Source organism: Triticum urartu, chromosome 5 (genome assembly GCF_003073215.2).
Source record: "Triticum urartu cultivar G1812 chromosome 5, Tu2.1, whole genome shotgun sequence".
Lineage (NCBI taxonomy): Eukaryota > Viridiplantae > Streptophyta > Magnoliopsida > Poales > Poaceae > Triticum > Triticum urartu.
The window spans coordinates 388,564,067-388,586,213 of record NC_053026.1 but is presented as its reverse complement, the minus strand read 5'-3'; the positions used below and the strand labels follow the sequence as shown (position 1 = coordinate 388,586,213).

General features: G+C 44.1%; 1 protein-coding gene across 1 annotated transcript; it reads right to left on the bottom strand.

The window, feature by feature from the left end:
* Positions 1 to 881: 881 nt before the first annotated feature.
* Positions 882 to 11,844, bottom strand: LOC125509217 (pre-mRNA-processing-splicing factor 8A). The gene is made up of 13 exons (XM_048674131.1): positions 11,452 to 11,844; positions 10,397 to 10,520; positions 10,207 to 10,299; positions 9,700 to 10,090; positions 8,923 to 9,412; positions 5,035 to 8,831; positions 4,844 to 4,950; positions 4,496 to 4,750; positions 3,752 to 4,387; positions 3,467 to 3,664; positions 3,094 to 3,372; positions 1,420 to 1,662; positions 882 to 1,315 (listed from the first exon to the last, which is right to left on the bottom strand). Exons 1-13 carry the CDS (start codon positions 11,724 to 11,726, stop codon positions 1,124 to 1,126), a joined length of 7,080 nt encoding a protein of 2,359 aa, XP_048530088.1. The 5' UTR covers positions 11,727 to 11,844; the 3' UTR covers positions 882 to 1,123.
* Between the last annotated feature and the right edge of the window lie 10,303 nt (positions 11,845 to 22,147).

The window sequence follows — 22,147 nt, the reverse complement described above, 5'->3', positions numbered from 1 at the left end:
ACGAGGTGACATCATAATATGGGAGCAAATTGGATCGGGAAAGGCGACGCAGCTTTACCGCTTTCCGAAAGGGCTCCCCGGGGAGGAGAACGGGCGAGATCAACCTGGGTAGGCGAGCAGCATTCTGGATCGTGATCTTGCTGAAATCTTGCCTTTTCAGGAGGGAGGCCGCGCTGTGGCGACATAGCATGCCGATCTAGGTAGGTAGAGTAGCTTGCTGAGAGGGACTACCACCGAGCGCCCGGTGAAAAATGACTTGCGCCGCATCCACGTCGCCGGTGCGTCGTCGGAATGCTGATCGGCGAAGGTCGGCGTGCTCTGGTTGGCCATAAAGGAGAAAGAGGATGATGGTAGACTGATTTTTGATGGCACCAGATCCTTCCCTGCAAGATTGTATGATTACCTGATTCAGTTCCAGAAGAGAAAATAATGGAGAGGATTTGGTTTCCCGATGTTTTTGCACGGGCGGACAAAGGTTGGGCTGAGCTAGCCAAAATGTTGGTGTGCAGCCAGAAGTTGTGATCATGGGCTTGCCAATATCTATTGGTGATACGGTCATATTAAGCTCAAACTCCAAACAGCAAGACAAGGTAGTAGTTTTTCACTTTGTATGAACTCTGTATTTCTTTATACGAAATTTCCCGCCTTTATACAAACGGTAGTCCCAGCGATTCAATGTGTGGCGTATGGAAGTATGATGCAATGATCAGTTCCTCTACCAATGGCTAATATGGCAGCTTACCTCCTCTAATCAGACGTCATCGTTTGCTCATGAGCCACAGTAACGATAATGAATAATTACGTACAGCATTTCGCCTTCATATACCGAAATTTAAGAGTTTAGCAGTGTTTTTAGGAGATATCATTCGGAGTGAAGTACATGAGCCACTAAGCAAAATATTCACTGTTAGTCTGTTATGATGCGTGTACACTGTACATTACCCAGCTTGAAGAGCAGGCTTACAACATAAGTTATAGCATCTCAAGGGGCAGACAAACATCATACTACCACATATCAAGTCAAAAGTTTGCAGGTTACAAATGTCTCTATTTCAAAACTGCGCAGAGTTAATAGCTAATTTCGATGTGCTAACAAAATTCGGCGCAAGGCCTGCTACGGTGCCTACGAGAAGGTGTCCTCCCTGTCCCCCTCAGCAACCTCGCCCTCCTCGATATTGCTGAACTCCAGGAAGTGTGTCGGCCTGTGGTCCTCATGGTAGAAGTCTCGGGGCGTCCCCAGCTTCATGCTGTACTTCATCAATGGGTCGTGCTTGACTCCCATGAAGTTGTAGTTCCAGGGCGCGTTGTCTGGAACCTGGTGGAGACAAAAGTGTAGTGAATAATATTTCAAATTTCAAAGGTGGCTGGTTCCGTAGAACAATTGCTACAGAATATGGGCTTGCTAAGATGAGTATGTACCATGTAGAACCCGAGGAAGCGGTCACTGAGAAGCATCTGGACCTTCTCGTAGTGAGTTGGGAGATAACCATGTGGGTTGCTCCCATTGTCCTTGTTGCTACGGCCCCACTCATAACCGCTTGGTGTCAATTTGTATGCGGTCAGTGAGCACGATCCTGGGGTGAAGCTGCATGTCAAAATGATGCACTTCTCACCATCCCACTGCTTGTTGTTCTCCAAAATCTTAGCATGCGATGTCAAGTCCTGCAAGGCACAACAGAACGAACAGTTCAGTATTTGAGACTCTGGATCATGCGCTAAAGAGGCTCTCCATTAAAGAATGTGCAAGAAACAACAGAATACAGTTCAGTAGTGAGAGACTGGATCACACGCAAAAAAGGAATATACTATTGAATGTGCCAACAACAGAACCAACAATTTAGGACTGAAACTTTCGCGGAGAATAACAAACTCACTATTATAAAATGTGAAAGAAAGCTATTTTGCTGCTATAATAGTGTTCCAAATCACCCGTAAATTCTAGCCATCTGGTTGCATGTTTAACAAAATATGTACATCCCTTTTTTAAGCAGCTGGCCCCCAACACCATTTCAGTTTACCACTCCCACTAATTAATCTAAATCCATCCACTTGGTACACTTCCCATTGATTAGTCCCCAACATATTGCTTTGGTAGCCTATGAAGAAGTCCATCTGTCCATCCACTCACCGATGTAATGCATGATTGACCCTAGATGACCTTGCTAGATGAGGTATATGTACTAGCTAAATCAATTAAATTATGAATGCGTAGTGTTGGCTCTATACTCATATGCACAACTTCAAGATTTAAATTGCCCCTTAGCTAATTCATCCTATTCTAGGTACATCCATTTGCTGCTCCAGCCAAGCGAGTTTGGCCTGCGTCTGTCCACTCACATCCCTGTGCCACGGAGGAGCCCCTTTTCTTGAAGATAAGATACAGATGAATAACCATTTAGTTACGTTTGTGTTTGAATCTGTTGATGCCGTAGATCATATTGAACTACTTCTCTTTCTTTAAGTTGTGTGTTAATTGCATAATACTACTGTTTATTTAAGTTGTGTTATTAATTAATTGCATAGCAATGTAATTTTGGTGAAGTTGTTTCTTTCAGGATATATCCATAAATAAGGCTATCGGTGGTCACCAGAATAGATAGCAATGTGATTTTCTTGAACCTACTTTGTTGGGAAGAACAAGTTAGTGTGCACGAAATTTTTGGCAAAAATGATTATTCTCTTCAGTCTAATTCACATCTAAAGTTGTAACCAAATATCCTGCAGCAATGTGTAGGGTCTCAGCCTAGTACTCCCTCCGTTCCAAATTACTCGTCGCAGAAATGGATGTATCTAGAACTAAAATACATCTAGATACATCCATACCTACGACAAGTAATTTGGAACGGAGGGAGTACATGTGTATGTATTGTGCAAAATGGGTACAGAAGGTTAAATTTTATGTTGTATGTAAACAAATTTTGTATCGTATTTTGTGTCAGAGGAGAATTTAAGTTCTTATTGTTCTTATATGGATGACGGATGAGATTCCATAGATAGAGAGACAGTGGACACAACATATCTGATATTCAGCTATTCCATTCCAGATAAGAATCATACAGTTGGATTTCAAGGTAGAAATTGTAGGCAACAAACCTGAGGCGATAGCTGGGGAGCTTCATTCGGCTGGGTATGCATCCATCCCAATGGCTCCAAGTCCGCAAGGAACTCATGCTCTGGTAGATTCGCTGGGAGAGTCACCATCTGGTGAGTTCCATGCTGTGGGGGAATGGATATGCATCTAATCTCCTTGACTTGGGGATTATCCTGTGGACTCAGTCCATACAGGAAACCTGCAACCTGTGTCCGTAGATCTGCTATGCATATGAACTTCTTCAATATATTCTTGGGCATGATGTAAGTATAGCCAGTCTCCTGTACACAGAATACACACGGTCAGTAAGCATTCAGCAGTCATTAGTTGGGAATTCTATGGGTAAATCGAGGAGAGAGAGGTTGCTGTACTGACCTTTATATCATCTGAGTTAACATAAATGTGGTTGACACGGAGATATAAGTTTGTAGCAGAGATGGCCCTGACACGCCAGTCTGTTTTCGATGCAAATGCTGCTTGCTCGTATGGACTGGTTGTCGTGATAATGAGTTCATCGCCATGCACATTAGTTGTCCTTGTTGTAACTGCATTTGACTGAGGTGTCTCTCGGGACTGCAAATTCAAGTAAATACATGTGAGAAAACTGACATGATTAGCTATGCATATAAACTAGAAACAAAGCCTATTACAATTTTTTACCTGTTTCTCAATCTCAGCTATCTGTTGCCTCTGCTGTGATGGTGGGGCTATTTCAGCACCAAGTATTATATCACGAATCTCAGATTGTGTAAGTGCAGAAGTATTAACGTTGTTTTTCTTTGCATAATCGGAAAGAATGAGATCCCTGAGCGCACATTCGACCTTGAGCCACTGCTCATCAGTCAAACTTGGCCAGATATGATGTGGTTCCGTAACAATTGTCTTGTCAGGCTTCAGTAACATCTTAGCCTTCTCATTATTGACATGTAGTGCTCGCAATATAAGCACAAGACGAGAGAATGCAGTGTAGGATGAGATACTTTTCAGCCAATCATCGTATATGTTATAAAGAACCATCTGAGGTTCTGTAGCCTTGAGAATAAGATCACCGAATTTCTCAATCTTCAAGCAAGCTTGGAATGGCAGCTGCAACTCACTACCCTTGATAACAATATTAGGGAAGTCAAGCAGATGGACTTCCAACGGATCCAACATACCCTTCCTTGTCACAATAATTTGCTTTGGCTGCTCTTCCACAGGAAGAGATCGAACTAAGGCAGCAACCTCCTCAGCTGTTTTCCACTTGGCCAGCTGCCCTAGACGCTTTTGTCCTGCCCATACACTTGTGTGGATGACCTGCAGATTATAATCCATTTTCATATAAGTCTTCCAGATTGTGATATGGCACAGTTATGCCATTACTACAGCAAAACTAGAATTAAAAGCAAAAGAAAAATAACAAACCTTCAGAAATAGTTGACCAGTCCTTGGATTGAAAATAAAGATTGCACCATTTATTGGTTTGGTGGTCAGGTTACCTTCAAAGGTTTTGTGAATGGTAACACGATAGACATTTGTGTCATCCACAAACCATATGATTTGGTTGCTGAATATCTCTCCATAATTCTGTGAAGACAGATATGGCTCAGTGGGTTCAGATGAATACAACTGGAGACCCTTCCTTATTCGCTCCCTCAGCACATACAGGGCAGGATTTGACTGTAAAAAAAGCACGGCATATATATAAGACATCTACCACAAGAGAGATATGCCAACAGCAGCTATATTTGTTACAGTTAACATGATTATTACCTTCATGATCTTGTTCATTGCTTGCTGGAGGAGAGGCTTTGACCCAGGGAACCAGTTACCGAAAGCAGAGTGCAGATTATATGCTAGATCAAGTCCAATCATCACCCCTGCAATAAATATTAATCAACATTAACTACAGACGATTCATGCTAGGCAAGAAACTGGCAGTTCATGGATACTCAAAATCATACCAGTCGGAGAAGGGTAGATGGACATATTATCTGTTGTATAATCCATAAATTTAGCCCTTGTGTAACGTTCTATGTCATGTGAGTCGTAGTCTCCCCATCGTAATTGCACATCAATCCAATACTTGTTACTTGCTTTCTGATCGAAGACATCCTTTGACTCAGAAACTAAGCTTGGTTTAGACATCTGCCACCTGTGTGCAGCAAAAAGGAGGACATCTGCACAGGAACTGTTCATCTTGTAACTCTTCCTGGGATGTATTGTTTCTTTCTGTACTGTCTCAATCTCCAACGCATCCAACTCCTGATCCAGAACTTGGCAAAGATCCATAACAACACTTTCATGGACCTTCTGCCAAAGATGTGCACGGAAAATCTGGATCAGAGAGATTTTCAGGGTCGGAATTTTACCATGCATGAATATCCCTGTCAGATCTAGCTGAACCTGGAAACCAACATATACATTTGCACGATTAATGGTTGGTGACCACCAAAGGGTAAATCTTCTATTGGGGATCTGGTTAAGCCCAGAACGCTGCGCATTTGTCAGTTTTTTGTACTTCATTGATTCCTCAAAACCTGAAGCCTTCTCCCAGAACAGACCCTCCCAGGTAGGGAAATATGTTCCTTTAAATAAGGTATGTTCCAGGATACCTTCCACACCTCCGAGTGCTTGGATGACGTCAGTTCTGTAGTTGTTTAAGTTCCATAGCTTTCCATCATGCCGCTGATGTGTCCACCAGAATGGGTTTTGTTTCAGCACTTGATACTGCTTGAAGTCTGTTCTGACCCTCCATCCTTTGTCATATGCCAAAGTGTGGCGGTCTTTTTGGAAAAGTGTGTTGATACGAGGTATACCTCTATCCCAGGAATCTTCCAGATCCTCGAGTGTTAAGCGTCTGTTCTGTGATTGTGCTTCCTGCCTCTTCAAAGCATATTCAGCCCACACGCGCTGTGAATCAATGAACTCACTCTCCCATGGTTGGATGTAGCGATACAAGTTAGGGATAAGCTGGTCCTCTTCATGACTCATACCACTTCGAAAATGCGTCACACCAACATCTGTCTGTTTGCTATACCTGAGATCACTCTGTGGTATCAAAATGTGACCCATTGACAACATGCCCAGACCTCCAATTTCCTTCGGTGTATAAAAGATAACTGGTGGAAACCTGCTAGGCATCTTTGAGTTCAGGCCAATCTTTATACGAGTCTGGATCTTGTTTTCACATTTTACAAGCAGATCCAATAGTTCCTGCGTATGAACAGTGGCTTCACGGAAATATGTCATGAGGCCAATGAGAGCAGTGTTCCACTTGTTAACTATCTTGGTAAATGTTGTTGACCCTGATGACATAAGGATTTGCCTGACACGGTTCTCAAACACTTTCATGTGTTCATCATCAACCCTCAAAAATGCAATGGCTGTCCTCTCCTTTGTCTGCTCATTCTGTAAATTCCATACACCATCTTTTGTGTTGCTGAATGCCTCCTGAGTCATACGTATCTTTGGCAGAATACGGACCTCGAACCCAGACATGCTAAAGAGCAGGTTTGGGTTATCCTTGCTGTACACAGAAACGAAGCCATTCTCCCATTCTAATGTAGTAATGCTCCTTGGGAGGCGGTTCTTCATATCCCAAAATACACTTCTTCCAAGATTTACATCATGCTTCATGAGCCTCATTCTTGCATCCCTAGGCCAACATTTCTTGTTATTGTAACCGACCATGTTCTCATTGTTAGGATCAGGATGCTCTGTCAAGTAACGCTGAATTAAATCCCTTGCTTCTTCATGAGTGAATCGGAACATTATATGCACCTTGTCAATATATCGAGAATAGAGCCTGATGGGATGCCTTGTCTCAACTTTTGTGTCAGTATATGTAAGGAACTCATTTGGCATTTGTGGTGGCCCTGCAATCTCACTAGCTCGAGTTAAACCAAGAAGCAGGAGATCCAGCACCAGCCCATAGTATTGCACAACAAAAGATGCAAACTGAAGACCTCGAATAAGACCATAAGAATTTGTGTGACTCATATCCTTATAAGACAACACAACATTGTTCTTTGCAGTGACATAGTCAGCAATGTTATGGTCCAGGACCAACCGTAGAAGCCTGTTCAACAGAGTCAGATCAATTTTTTCAAAGAACTTCTCAAATTTTGTCTGCAGCATCACAACACACTGCCCATCGCTCGTGTCCCATATGTCCTGCAAATTGTTTATACCTTGGCACCATTTGTAAACAAGTAGAGGAGGTGGCTCTGAATCAGCAGGCTTTACCCAGTTTGGGAAGAGGTGGCGCTTGTCCCCCTCATACCACAAGTATTGGTCAAGGTATGCATCAGTAATTTTCTCAAGAGGCTCAATTTCATATACCGGGATCAAGTAGCTATACAGATCCATAAACTCAATGCCAACTTCCTTAAAAGCACGCTGAGTAAGAAGATGCCGTTTTATCCTAGACAAAGCTTCATGCGGGTTATCATATGCTTGTTCAATTAAACCCAGTTCCTCTCTTTGCAGTTGATTTAACCTTACTGCCACACTATAAGACTCTTTTAGTCTTTCCAGTGCCAGTATAAGAAGTTTGGTATCATGCTTGTATGAAAGTGGAGGAAAAGGAATCGGTGAGAACTTTCTTGATTCGAGCCAATGAACTGTGGTTGTATAAATAGCAACTGCCTCTTCAGGTGTCACATATGGCCCATCTTTCAAGTAATTGTGCTGCCTCTCTTGTTCTGCCTTCAGCCACAGACGTGTTAACCTTCCAAGATTTTTGCGGCAGACGGTCTTGTCAACTGTAGCACCACGCCGGATACGCTCACGGTTGTAGTGAGCGACATTTGTCCACCAATCAGCCTTGGACTTCACATAACGAAGTATCATATTTTCGATAGGAACCGGCAGGCCAGGGACCTTCCAGGGGATGTTTGCCTTCCAGCAGCGCCATGCCTCACTAAGATGCTGTAGTATAGTCCGGGCCTTGTTTTGCTTGATGCCCTCTGGCATGGCATCAAGGACATCATGCATAACTGCAGCTCGAAGCTCCAGGTCAAAGTGTGACTCAACACGTTGCTTGGTTACTGTTTTAGCAACTCCTTTTGAATGGCGACCTTCAAACTGCCTGGCCAGTAAATTACCTAACCACCTTTCAAGCAAGGGTACAATACCACGAAGGAAAAACAGCCACACTCTCCACATTGGAGCCCAAAATCCACAGCCAGGTCCTTTTCCAACAGGACCAGTGTTGAAACGATAATATATCAAGTGCTTCAGATCTTTGCACATCCTAATTTGCCGCATCAGACGATACTTGTATCTGTACATACCAGTCAACTGACCAACATGGGAGAATATGTATTGCAAACCATCGGCCAACTGAAAGGCATCAACATTTCCCAAGCGAAATTGGATGTTTGCATCAACAACTAGCTTAGTAAGTCGCAAAATCTCACGGCACAAGTGGAATGCATTTCCAAAACGAGATTTCTTTCTCTCCTTTGTTGTGAGAGTCTTCACAGGCTTCAAGTTGAAATTGTAGTCTAAATGAAGATAGTTAAGATTCTTCCTGTGAATCAACAAGTTTAGCATGTTGTAGCCCTGCTTGCAAACTTGCAACCCAGCTTCTGCCCAGTCAAGCTCTGTAGTTTGAAAGAACTTTGTTGCTTGCAGAGAACGGAACAGATGTTTCTTCTTCTGTGCTTTAGGCGGCCTATGGTGTAGCTCATTGAGCACATAGCACTTCAGCAGCTTCTGGTAGCTCACCCGGACTTTAACTGGATATGCTGGTGGGCTGCAAAACAGATATCGACGGAATCATGAGCAAAAAATATACTATAGAGGAAACTATGTGAAGACAGTGTTAAACTCACTGCAGTACTCACCAGTGCTCTTTGAACCACTCAGATACAAGAGGAATGTCCTCAGCACGGCGTGTTCTACCAGATCTCATGTTAAAAGGCTTTGGGGCAAAGAGTAATGAAATGCCGGCAGCTGCCGTATCAGTGTAGAGTGGAGTTTCTTTCAAAAGAGGGTCCACTCCATCGGGAAGACTAAAGTCGTCTTCATCTTCCTCTTCACTTGCTTTCTTCTCCCGGCGATCAATCTTGCTGGTTGAAGTGATTGGATTTATCAGAGGATCATAGTAAAATGCAGGTAAATCTGGATCCTCTGTCTTGATATACATTATCATAGGAGTATGATATATGCAAAGTCTCACTTTCCTTGGCCTGTTATTGTACAAGTGTGGGAACGCAATTCTGTATTCAGTCCGAAGTGGTTGACGGATGATGAGTTTGTTGATATCATTAAACTCATTCCAGTCCTCATCCCCTTTCTCCATATCACGGTAGAGTGGCTCAAATTTTGGACCTCCTGATGAGAATGAAAAATTAACATCAGTGCATGATAAGAAAACCTGCAATGTAGAAGAAAATGTTTTCCTGTTTTGATAAAGCATAAGAAAATACATTTGCAGGAAATACAAGTTCTGGTTGCTTAGGTTTTCACAAAGCCTTGCCAATAGTTAGATACCAAGTGGGAGAAATTTTGATTTAACCAGCAACCAAAAGCTACAACTATGCTAGTAGACTTGCCGTGGCAGTATTTTTTAGCTTGATGCATCAAACATGGCTTAGAAAAGAAAAGACAAATATGATTACCTGGGATACACATGTTAAGTGCTTTGGCAGTAAAGAAAGACTCCATGTCAAACAAATAGAAATAATTCCGGTCAATCAAGTCTGACAAAAGTTGACCAGCCAGGCGATAGAGTGTTGCCATGATGGGAAGGGATAGATGCCATTTCCTGTAACTGGGACCATTTATAAGCTTAGTCTTCACCAGAGGCTTGTGATCATAAAACCATTTATACACAGCTCCATCTTCCTCTGGGTCCAACTCCAATTGTATAGCCTCCAATGGTTCAACATCCAACAAATTATCAGCATAATCCAGTGGAGGTTCCTCATCATCAAATGGAGGAAAGCGCATTCTTTTGAAATGCCGCCTATCTCTCTTCTCCCTTCGCATCATGATCCACATTGAGCCCCACTGGGGAAAGCGCATTATAAGAGATACATTTTTAGCAAGTAACAGGGTGAAAGATAAATATAAAATAGAAAGAATGGAGTGTTGAACATGGAAGAAGAATGAATCTAGATCATCACCTGCGCCAGGTAAATGGGCTCAACTACCCACGGGATCTCATTTACGAAGGTTATGGCACCAGTGATATGGTACAAGATCTTAACATCCCGAACCTGAAAACAAGAGTCTATTATTATATGGCCATGGAACAGGTAATCTTGGCAACAACAAGACACTAATGTTCATATAATACACAACGAAAGGATGTACCTGTTCCCAGGGCATCGGCATATTCTCCAGTAGTTTGTAAACGGCATGAGGTACAAACTTGAGTGCTCCAAGATAAACACGCTTGTCATGCCTGTACTTCTTCGAAGACATGTCCCCATGGTCCCTGCTCAACAAAACAAAGATGTATAAATTTACTGAAACAGAAGCAGATCTTCAATCTATGGCACGAGAAGGCTTCGAAATTGATTGTGTTGTACATATGACAAAGTGCAAACTCTCAATTCTTCAAGTTATCGTGAACTCATTCCAGGTCGTGGTTTGCATCTCTGGTTGCGTGTGTGTTAAGCATAGAAAGAATGGCCATGTATATGCTCAGAACAGAAAGAGTGTCCATGTATTTGTTCAGAATATGCTCAGAAGTCAGAACAGATAGATTGACCAGGGTGGAGGGGATTAACTACACGGCACAGCCTGAAGCAACCAGAAACCTCTAGTTAATATCCCTGCAACTTATGATCACATGAAAGCCAACTAGACCCAGCTACAAAGCTTCACAGACCAAGAGCTATAGCAACTAGCAGACTGAAAAAAGAAAACCATAACTAATCAACATATCTATCATCCTGACTCCTGGAATTTAGAGTTGAAGCAACTAGCAAATTAAAAATGTTCACCATAACTAGAGGATGAAAATATAAAAATATCACGAATTCTAATTTCCAGGATGTAGAGAGTCAGAGACAACAATCTTATGCCTAATTCCAGTGACCACAAAACGTAAGCAGAAATCAGCAACAAACACATGATGCAGAGCAGAAAATAACACAGGTAAATCCAAACCTAAACATTATCGAGTCACAGTTATAACCATAAACCCCACGCGTAACATCAAACTATATGATCGCGCCATCACTAACTTCAGTCGAGACTGCTATCACAGCCATGCCACTAGTTCAAATGTACACGCGGCTACGGGACGACCTAAGATCATAGGCATTGCAGCGCGAGATGAGCCACGAGGGACCCAAAATCTAGCGACGAGTAGTACAGGGCGCCTGAAACATCCGAGGGCGGCGCGGGTCTGGACATTGTACCTGATGATTTTTCGCACGTGCTCGGGGGGCATGTCCTCCTTCTGCGCCTCGACGAAGCCGAACTTGCGCTTGTCGCCGTAGCGCTTGGAGTTGAGCTGGTGCCACTTGCGGGCCTTCTCCACGAGCTGCGCCTCGAGCTCTGCCGGCGTGAGCGGCTGGCCTGCTTGCGGCGGCGCGGCGGCCTGCGGGGGCGGGACCGGAACAGCGCCGACCGTGCCCGGCGGAGGAGGCGCGGCCGCCATCGGCGGCGGCGGCGGCGGCGCGCCGTTCCACATCGGCGGCGATGAGGGACGCGGCAGCCTCCGCTGCTGCTGCTGCTAGGGTTTAAGGTCTCGAGTGAGTCGGGTGGGGTTCCGGGTTCGACCTCCCGTGGGGTCGGGAGGAATAGAATGGAGGGCCAACAAGAGGGAGATGGGCTAATTTGTAAAATAAGAGAACCTCGAGGAGGGCGGCGTTTTGGTGCCTAAAGGCATCTCGACTCTTCCATATCCATAAACATTAAAGTTGAAAAAGGTAGAAAACAATCTAAATTCAAAACATATTTGGCATACATATGATATGCTCCCGTGCACTAGCGCAAAATTTCTTGAACACATGATATTGAAGGAGTTTTAGACAAACAAAATTGGCTCTCAGATAAACTTTGTAAAAGAAATTTGGAGACTCTTTTTTTCTAGAGGCGGCGCTACACGTCGGCCGGCGGACGCGTTATAATGATCCGCTGGTTGGACAACCGTTGGATCAGAGCGCTAACAGCCGTTCGATGTAACCACCTCACGCGGGCTGACCCCTCTTTAATTTCCGCAACAACGGCTGAAACAAACTCCCCTGTCCACCGTCCCCAACAGAGTTGCGCCCAGCACGATGCCACCCCCAACCACCGCAAAAAATCAGCTGCCGCCAGCACGCGGGGGAAAGTAATCCTTGTTCCCTTTGTCGTATTCCCGCAACAAGACCATTGTTGCAAAAATTACAAGAACATCTCCGGCCTCTTCCCTAGATTCCTGCAACAAGATCCGTGTTGCAAAAATTGCAACAACATCTTCGGCCTCATCTATGCATTCCTGCAACAAGACCATTGTTGGAAAAAAAAACTTCTATGTGTTCCTGCAACAAGACCCTTGTTCCAAAAACTACAACATCTACGGCCTCTTCTCCGTATTCCTGCAACAAGACCTTTGTTGCGAAAATTCCGCCTGAAGCAATTGTAGTATCATGTAGTGAATTTCATCCAAACCTCGATGGTAAGTAACACACACATGCAACATCCGGGGCCTAGCCTACAACGTCGGAGCCTTGAAGTAGGCATGCAATGGATTTGACCAACAAGGCATGTCCCATGCATGAGGCTTGTCCCTGTAACGCCCCGAGACCGATGTGCCAGGTGTCCTCCAGTTATTCGCTGTTGTTGCCTTGTCATTGCTTGCGGGTCATGCATTGCATATCATGCCATCATGTGTATTTTATTTGCATACAGATTCGTCTCATGCATCCGAGCATTTTCCCCGTTGTCCGTTTTGCATTCCGGCGCTCCGTTCTCCTCCGGTGGTCATTTCTACCTTTTTCTCGTGTGTGGGGATTAAACATTTCCGGATTGGACCGAGACTTGCCAAGCGGCCTTGGGTTACTACCGGTAGACCGCCTGTCAAGTTTCGTGCCATTTGGACTTCGTTTGATACTCCAACGGTTAACCGAGGGACCGAAAAAGCCTCGTGTGTGTTGCAGCCCAACACCCTTTCAATTTGGCCCAAAACCCACCTAAACCTCCTCCATCATCTAGAGCGTTCGATCACGATCGCGTGGCCGAAAACCGCACCTCATTTGGACTCTCCTAGCTCCCTCTACCTATAAATATGTGATCCCTCCAAAAATTCGCGGATGAACCCTAGCCTTCCCTTTCCTCGTGCCGCCGGACATGTCCGTCCGCGCCGGACGCGTCCGCCGGCCACCTCGCTCCGACGAATCCCGTCGCGCCACGTCACCCCACCGCCGCCGCCAGCCTATCCCGAGCCGCCACCTCACCTCCCCTGCGCCCACTTCGCCGCCATCCTCCCGGGGCCCAGATCCGGCCCGCCCCAGGGCCGAACCGGGCCGCACCGGGCCCTCTCTCCGTCGCCGCTCGCCCCAGGCTGCCCGAAGCCGCGCCGCTGCCACGAACTCCGCCGGCGCCCTGAGCCGCCCGCCAGCGGCGAGCCTCGCCGCACCAACCGCTGACGCCACCCTCTGCTCCGCCGCCGCCGAAGCCCGGCGCGCCGCCAGCCGCCGTTCCCCGCCGCCTCGCCCGCATGCCATGGCCTCCCCGCGCCGCGGTTGCACCAGCTCCGGCCGCCGGAGCTCGTCCACGCCTTAGATCCGGCCATCCCCGCCAACTCCGGCCATTCTCCGGTGAGATCCGCCCGGGTGGATGAGATCCACCAGTTCCGGCATCCAAAGCCTGTCTCAGATCTGCACCGAGCCGTCCCGCACCGCTCCGTCCCGTTGACTTTCTCAGAGAGGTTAAGATTTCACTAAGTCTCTGAGATTTCCATGTTTCATATGCCCATGTTCATCATGTCGTAACTTTGCATCTGTAGCTCCGATTCATGCGTGTAGCATATCAAAATGTTCATCTCAGAGAGTACATCATTTCATCTCATTGCATCATTTTCATTTAAGTTCATCTTGATGCCCGAAATGCTATTGGAAGAGTGCTATTTGAGATAATTGTCAGATCTGCTGCTCCAATTAGATATTTGTCATTTTTGCCATGATTAATGTGTGCATGATATGCTCCTGAGCTCTACATGTGTTTTGTTATATGCCATTCCATCTTTCCATAGGTGCTATCCATGTATTTTTGTGATGTGTGTGGTGACTAGCACAAGCTTGCAAAGTGGAGCATTCGTTAATGCTGATTTCAGGGACTTAGCAAATCCACTAAGTCCTCGATCTGTTTATCTCTATATGCCATATGTTCTTGTTGTTTCCTAGTGATCCGTGCCTCTTTTGATGATGATCAGTAAGGATGTTTTGTTAATCTTGTAGTGCTCTATCCATCCATGTCTTTGTTTGAAATTATGGAGTACCCTAGCTTGAGTCAATCGAGCTCTACTTTTGCTATTTCGTGAATCTGGGCAGATCGTCTACTTGTTAGCGATTTTGCCGAGGATGTTGTAGTTGATCCATGCATGCTATGTTAATGTTCTTGCCATGTCTAGCTTGTATAATGTGTATTCTTGATGGATGTATGCTTAGATTGTCATGACTTGCTCTGTAGTGAGTGCATCGAGCTCGTAAACATGCCTACTTGATATCTGATTTGCATGTTCCAGTTTTTCTCTAAGTATGTAATCTGATTATGTTTTTGCCATGTTCACATGCTTGCAATTGTATTTTATGATCCCTTTTGGCTCAAGGTCACTAAGGGACTTTTGTTAAGCTCTTTGAGTAGCTCCATGCCATGCCTTGCTTTGCCATGTTAAATTCCTGTAGCATATAGTTTTCATGCTCCAAAGGGTGCTACCTGGTCTATAATTCCAGACAAGTGTTAATTTCACTAAGTCTGAGATCTGTTTACCAAATGCATTTTTGCCATGCTTTTTTGAACCTGTTAATGGATGAATTAGCCGTAGCTCAGTGTTCATCTTTTGTTAAGCTTCATGAGTGGATCCCTGCCATTTATTTTGTTGTCTTGTTTGAGTGCTGTAACATAATTATCTTGATGCATTTAGATGGCTACTTGCTGTAAATCGCAGACCGGTGTCATATTTGAATTGCTTGCCATTTCCAAACCGTAACTCCGATTCCGGTGATCTTTATATCGTTTTCAAGCGATTTCATCTCATCTTTCCAGTGGCACACTTGGATTTCCAAGTTGAGGCCAGGTTCATTCATTCCCTTGCAAATCATGCATATGCATCACATACCGCATCCCGCATATCATATCATGTTCATGTGTGGTTTGTTTACTATGTTGTGTGCTTCTTTCCGGTGTTTGCTTCTTCGGGTTGGTTCCGGTAACATCACGTTTGTGAGGACCCGTTCGTCTACGTCCGTTTGTCTTCTTCATGGACTCGTTCTTCTTCCTTGCGGATTTCAGGCAAGATGATCATACCCTCGAAATCACTTCTATCGTTGCTTGCTTAGTTGCTCGCTCTTTTGCTATGCCTATGCTGCGATACCTACCACTTGCTTATCATGCCTCTCATATTGTTGAACCAAGCCTCTAACCCACCTTGTCCTAGCAAACCGTTGTTTGGCTATGTTACCGCTTTGCTCAGCCCCTCTTATAGCGTTGTTAGCTGCAGGTGAAGATTGAAGTTTGTTCCTTGTTGGAACATGGGGATGTTGTTCCTTGTTGGAACATGTTTACTTGTTGGGATATCACAATATATCTTATTTAATTAATGCATCTATATACTTGGTAAAGGGTGGAAGGCTCGGCCTTATGCCTGGTGTTTTGTTCCACTCTTGCCGCCCTAGTTTCCGTCATATCGGTGTTATGTTCCCGGATTTTGCGTTCCTTACGCGGTTGGGTATAATGGGAACCCCTTGACAGTTCGCTTTGAATAAAACTCCTCCAGCAAGGCCCAACCTTGATTTTACCATTCGCCACCTAGCCTCTTTTTCCCTTGGGTTAGGCCAGCCCAAGGGTCATCTTTATTTTAACCCCCCTGGGCCAGTGCTTGTCTAAGTGTTGGTCCGAAATGGGCAGCCTGCGGGGCCACCTCGGGGAAACTTGAGGGCTGGTTTTACTCGCAGCTTGACCTATCCGGTGTTGCCCTGAGAACGAGATATGTGCAGCTCCCATCAGGATGTCGGCACATCGGGCGGCTTTGCTGGACTTGTTTTACCATTGTCGAGGATGTCTTGTAGAACCGGGATACCGAGTCTGATTGGAATGTCTCGGGAGGAGGTCTATTCCTTCATTGACCGTGAGAGCTTGTAATGGGCTAAGTTGGGACACCCCTGCAGGGTTTTGAACTTTTGAAAGCCGTGCCCGCGGTTATGGGCAGATGGGAATTTGTTAATGTCCGGTTGTAGAAAACCTGAACTTGATCTTAATTAAAATACATCAACCGCATGTGTAACCGTGATGGTCTCTTTTCGGCGGGGTCCGGGAAGTGAACACGGTGTTGGAGTTATGCTTGACGTAGGTTGTTCTAGGATCACTTCTTGATCATACTTTTATCGACCGTGCTTTGCCTTCTCTTCTCGCTCTCATTTGCGTATGTTAGCCACCATATATGCTAGTCGCTTGCTGCAGCTCCACCTCATACCTTTACCTTACCCATAAGCTTAAATAGTCTTGATCGCGAGGGTGCGAGATTGCTGAGTCCCCGTGGCTCACAGCTTACTTCCATAACCAGCTTGCAGGTGCCGATGAGTCCGTGCAGATGACGCAACCAAGCTCTAGGAGGAGCTCGATGAAGATCTTGTCCTTTGTGTTGTTTTGTTCTAGTTGATCAGTAGTGGAGCCCAGTTGGGGTCGATCGGGGGCCTTGTCGCTTTTGGGGTTCTTCTTTTGTTTTGGTTCCGTAATCGGACCTTGATTGTACTTGGATGATGTAATGCTTTATTCATGTAATTGTGTGAAGTGGCGATTGTAAGCCAACTATGTATCTTTTCCCTTATGTATTACATGGGTTGTTTGCGAAGATTGCCTCACTTGCGACATTGCTTTCAATGCGGTTATGCCTCTAAGTCGTGCTTCGACACGTGGGAGATATAGCCTCATCGAGGGCGTTACAGTCCCCGATACATCAGCATAGTATGGAGGAGAGGGGAGATGAGACAGATGGATGAGCAGCGTCGGCTCAAGGAGAGAGAGTGGGGGATGGAAGCAGACAGGGTGGAATAAAGGAGAAGAAAATGATTCCACCGAGAAGCTTCAGGAATGGGAGGCGGGGATGTTGGCGTGAGGATAAGAACAAGCTGGTCCCACGAGGACACGCATTGCAAGCGTGAGGAGGCGGATGAGCGATGAAAGATTGGTCGGTTGAAGCTATTTCCCTTTTTCTAGAGTTCCTTCAATATTATTTTACCACGAAACTTCGCACCCTCCTACAGCACTTGAGCGTCTTGGATGCCAAAAAAATTGAATGTTTTTGCTAGTTTTTTGGGTTACCACGTATCTTCTTCTTTTGACATGAAATAGGAGCATCTGTAACACTTCCGAACAAAAATTAACCTAGAAAAAATGTTCCCTTTAAGAGTGACACTATCTAGCTTTTTCCTAAACTTTTCGACTCCCTAAATTTAACCAGCTAAGTTTAGAGAAGAACAGATTATGGTGATATTACTCCCTTTATCCTCTCACCCAAAAGTGGCAGGAAGTTTTCTTCCCCAACTCCCACCTAACGTTTGCCGTCCAAGTCATCATGCCACCCGCATCACCAATTTATTGGTCACGCCGCCTCCTAGGCCTCTAAAGTGCATTGTGTCTCAATCCATGTTTTCGTGTTGATGGCAATAGGATTACTGAGACCTAATGTCGTTTGTCAAGATTATCTCAAGAGAATGGACTCTCAGTGATTGTTTATAGACATTTGTGACCACCTATTTTAAAAGGGGGGAAGGCGGTGGTTCCCAAAGACTCAAAAGTTTTTCGGTTTATTTGAAGAGTGGTCACAGTGTTGAGAGTGTTAGGGAATTTCATTCAAATCATATATATAGCCTTTCGAAAGGATGTGGATGTCACCTAAAGGGGGTGAATAGGCGATTTAAAAATAATTACAATTTAGGCTTGAATAAATACGTAATAAAACTAGCGTTTTAATGTATCAAGCTCAAAACCTAAATAAGCTAGGCCCAACTACGTGCATCAACAACTTATGTTAAACAAGATGAACAACTATGTGATAGAAAGCACGATGGCTATCATAAAGTAAGGGCATAACTAAAGGGCTCATGTAAGAGGTAACGAGGCACACGGAGATGATGATGTATTCCAAAGTTCACACCCTTGTGGATGCAATCTCCGTTGGAGCGGTGTGGACAAACAATGCTCCACAAACATGTAACATCCCAAATTTTCAATTTGGAATGTTATACATAGATCATTCGTGCATATCATATTTTTTCTGCATTTTTGCTTTGCGATCCTCGAAATTCTAAGCAACTCAAGGACCCACAGAGAGAGTTGGGGATTTCATGTTTTTCATATTTGAATGTTATCAAATATCGAAACAAGGATCATTTTGGTTTTAATTATTTTCCTCTTCAAAAATATTTCTAATTAAAATATATGAGAAGAGATAATATGACTTCTCCAAAAATAAATGAAATATTAGAGGAAAAATATTAAAATCAAATAAGTAATTTTATTTGGATTTTTGTTGCTATTTTATTTGAATTAGGAAAAATATGTGTTTTTCAAAATTGCATTAGAGCCCCAAATAAATGTTCACTTTGTCCACAATATTATTAGAGGACCGTGAAAATTTATTTCAGGATTTTTGCACTCCGTTTAGTATTTCTTTTATTTGTTTTTCCGCGTCAGAATTTATTTTTAAAAAAAGGTCACCGACCTAACGGGTCGTGTCTGTCCAGGACATTGCGCCCGGAGGCCTTTATAAGCCGCCCGAGCCGGCCGCCCGGAGGCCCAAGTCACCGCCCCGCCCGCCTAACCCTAGCGTCGCCCCGCCCGATCCGTCGCCGCCCCGCCGCCGAGGTAGTCGCCGCCGCGCCGTCCGGTTTTTCTCGGGAAAAACCGTCTTTTTTTCGAAACACTAGATATTGGTTTTTTTATTTAGATCGGTTTTGTTTGGTATTTCGTCGGTTTAGTTAAATAGCGGACGCTCGTCCATACGTTCGTTTTAACGAACGCTGTACGTTAGTTAGCTGCAGACAATGAACATTCGTTCGCTAGCCTGTTCGTCTCATTTTATTTTCCAGCGCTTTTCCGCGATTATTTTCGATCGTGATTTCTGCCCTAATCTTCGTTTTAGTTTATCTTTTCGCTCGTTTATTCAAATCGGGTGAAACAAGCGCCTAGATCTTTGTCTCGAAGCCCTCTTTCTGTTTAACCAACTTGAACAAGATTTTGATACTGTAAAATTTGACTTTAGTCCAGATTAGTAATCGGATCTTGTTTCTTTCGTAGTTTGAGTCTGTTGCTCCGTTTGATTTGATTCTTTTTGCAAACCGGAGTTCTTCAGTTGAACTTTTTGGTTAGATCTTCTTATTCGAAGTTTTCCCCTTGCATCTTTGGTTGATTGCTTATGTATGCTATTATTTGTTTGCGATAGAATTTCCGGAGTGTGAAGCGTGCTACTACGAGTCTTTAGGATTTGCAGATCGTAAGCAAGGCAAGTAACACATTGGTCATACTCTTTCATACCCAGTTTTTATGCATTAGTTTCAACCCTCACACATTGCATGAGTAGGATATTGATACGTCTCCAACGTATCTATAATTTTTGATTGCTCTATGCTATATTATCTTCTGTTTTGGACATTATTGGGCTTTATTATCCACTTGTATATTATTTTTGGGACTAACCTATTAAACGAAGGCCCAGCCCAGAATTGTTGTTTTTTGTGTGCCTATTTTAGGGTTTTGAAGAAAAGGAATATCAAACGGAACGAAACCTTCGTGAACGTGATTTTTGGAACGAACAAGATCCAGGAGACTTGGACCCTACGTCAAGCAACCAACAGGGAAGCCACGAGGTAGGGGGCGCGCCTCCCCCCCCCAGGTGCGCCCTCCACCCTCGTGGGCCCCATGTTGCTCCACCGTTGTACTTCTTCCTCCTATATATACCTACGTACCCCCAAATGACCAGATACAGAGCCAAAGCCCTAATTCCACCGCCGTAACTTTCTGTATCCACGAGATCCCATCTTGGGGCCTGTTCCAGAGCTCCGGCGGAGGGGGCATCGATCACGGAGGGTTTCTATATCAACACCATAGCCTCTCCGATGAAGTGTGAGTAGTTTACCTCAGACCTACGGGTCCATAGTTATTATCTAGATGGCTTCTTCTCTCTTTTTGGATCTCAATACAAAGTTCTCCCCCTCTCTTGTGGAGATCTATACGATGTAATCTTCTTTTACGATGTGTTTGTTGAGGCCAATGAATTGTGGGTTTATGATCAAGTTTATCTATGAACAATATTTGAATCTTCTCTGAATTCTTTTATGTATGATTGGTTATCTTTGCAAGTCTCTTCGAATTATTAGTTTGGTTTGGCCTACTAGATTGATCTTTCTTGCAATGCGAGAAGTGCTTAGCTTTGGGTTCAATCTTGCGGTGTCCTTTCCCAGTGACAGTAGGGGCGGCAAGGCACGTATTGTATTGTTGCCATCGAGGATAACACGATGGGGTTTTCATCATATTGCATGAGTTTATCCCTCTACATCATGTCATCTTGCTTAAGGCGTTACTCTATTCTCTTGAACTTAATACTCTAGATGCATGTTGGATAGCGGTCGTGCGGAGTAATAGTAGTAGATGCAGGCAGGAGTCGGTCTACTTGTCTCGGACGTGATGCCTATATACATGATCATACCTAGATATTTTCATAACTATGCTCAATTCTATCAATTGCTCAACAATAATTTGTTCACCCACCATAAAATACTTATGCTCTTGAGAGAAGCCACTAGTGAAACATATGGCCCCCAGGTCTATCTTCATCATATTAAATCTTCCAATACTTAGTTATTTTCATTGCTTTTATTTTACTTTGCATCTTTATCATAAAAATACCAAAAATATTATCTTATCATATCTATCAGATCTCACTCTCGTAAGTGACCGTGTAGGGATTGACAACCCCTTATCGCGTTGGTTGCGAGGATTTATTTGTTTTGTGTAGGTGCGAGGGACTTGCGCGTAGCCTCCTACTGGATTGATACCTTGGTTCTCAAAAACTGAGGGAAATACTTACGCTACTTTGTTGCACCACCCTTTCCTCTTCAAGGGAAAACCAACACAAGTGCTTAAGAGGTAGCAAGAAGGATTTCTGGCGCTGTTGCCGGGGAGGTCTACACAAAAGTCAACATACCCAGTACCCATCACAAACCCTTATCTCCCGCATTACATTATTTGCCATTTGCCTCTCGTTTTCCTCTCCCCCACTTCACCCTTGCCGTTTTATTCGCCCTCTCTCTATCTATCCTCCCTCTCTTTATCTATTTGCCTCTTTTTTCCCGTTCCTCGTTTTCTTGTGTGTTGGATTGCTTGCTTGTCATGATGGCTCAAGATAACACTAAATTGTGTGACTTTACCAATACCAACAATAATGATTTTATTAGCACTCCGATTGCTCCTCTTACCGATGCTGAATCTTGTGACATTAATGATGCCTTGTTGAATCTTGTCATGAAAGATCCGTTTTCTGGCCTTCCTAGTGAAGATGCCGCTACCCATCTAAATAGCTTCGTTGATTTGTGTGATATGCAAAAGAAGAAAGATGTGGACAATGATGTTTTTAAATTGAAGCTATTTCCTTTTTCGCTTTGAGATCGTGCTAAAGCTTGTTTTTCGTCTTTGCCTAAAAATAGTATTGATTCATGGAATAAGTGCAAAGATGCTTTTATCTCTAAGTATTTTCCTCCCGCTAAGATCATCTCTCTTAGAAACGATATTATGAATTTTAAGCAACTTGATCATGAACATGTTGCACAAGCTTGGGAGAGGATGAAATTAATGATACGTAATTGCCCAACACATGGTTTGAATTTGTGGATGATTATACAAAAAATTTATGTC

What these genes read in the sequence shown, in the direction of transcription:
- LOC125509217 (XM_048674131.1), bottom strand. Translation starts at nt 11,726, where the DNA reads ATGTGGAACGGCGCGCCGCCGCCGCCGCCGCCGATGGCGGCCGCGCCT. An exon ending in CAATGAACAAGATCATGAAG is followed by an intron (nt 4,751 to 4,843) that starts GTAATAATCATG and finishes CTTTTTTTACAG; the next exon opens with TCAAATCCTGCCCTGTATGT. An exon ending in CTCCCCAGCTATCGCCTCAG is followed by an intron (nt 1,663 to 3,093) that starts GTTTGTTGCCTA and finishes TGTGCCTTGCAG; the next exon opens with GACTTGACATCGCATGCTAA.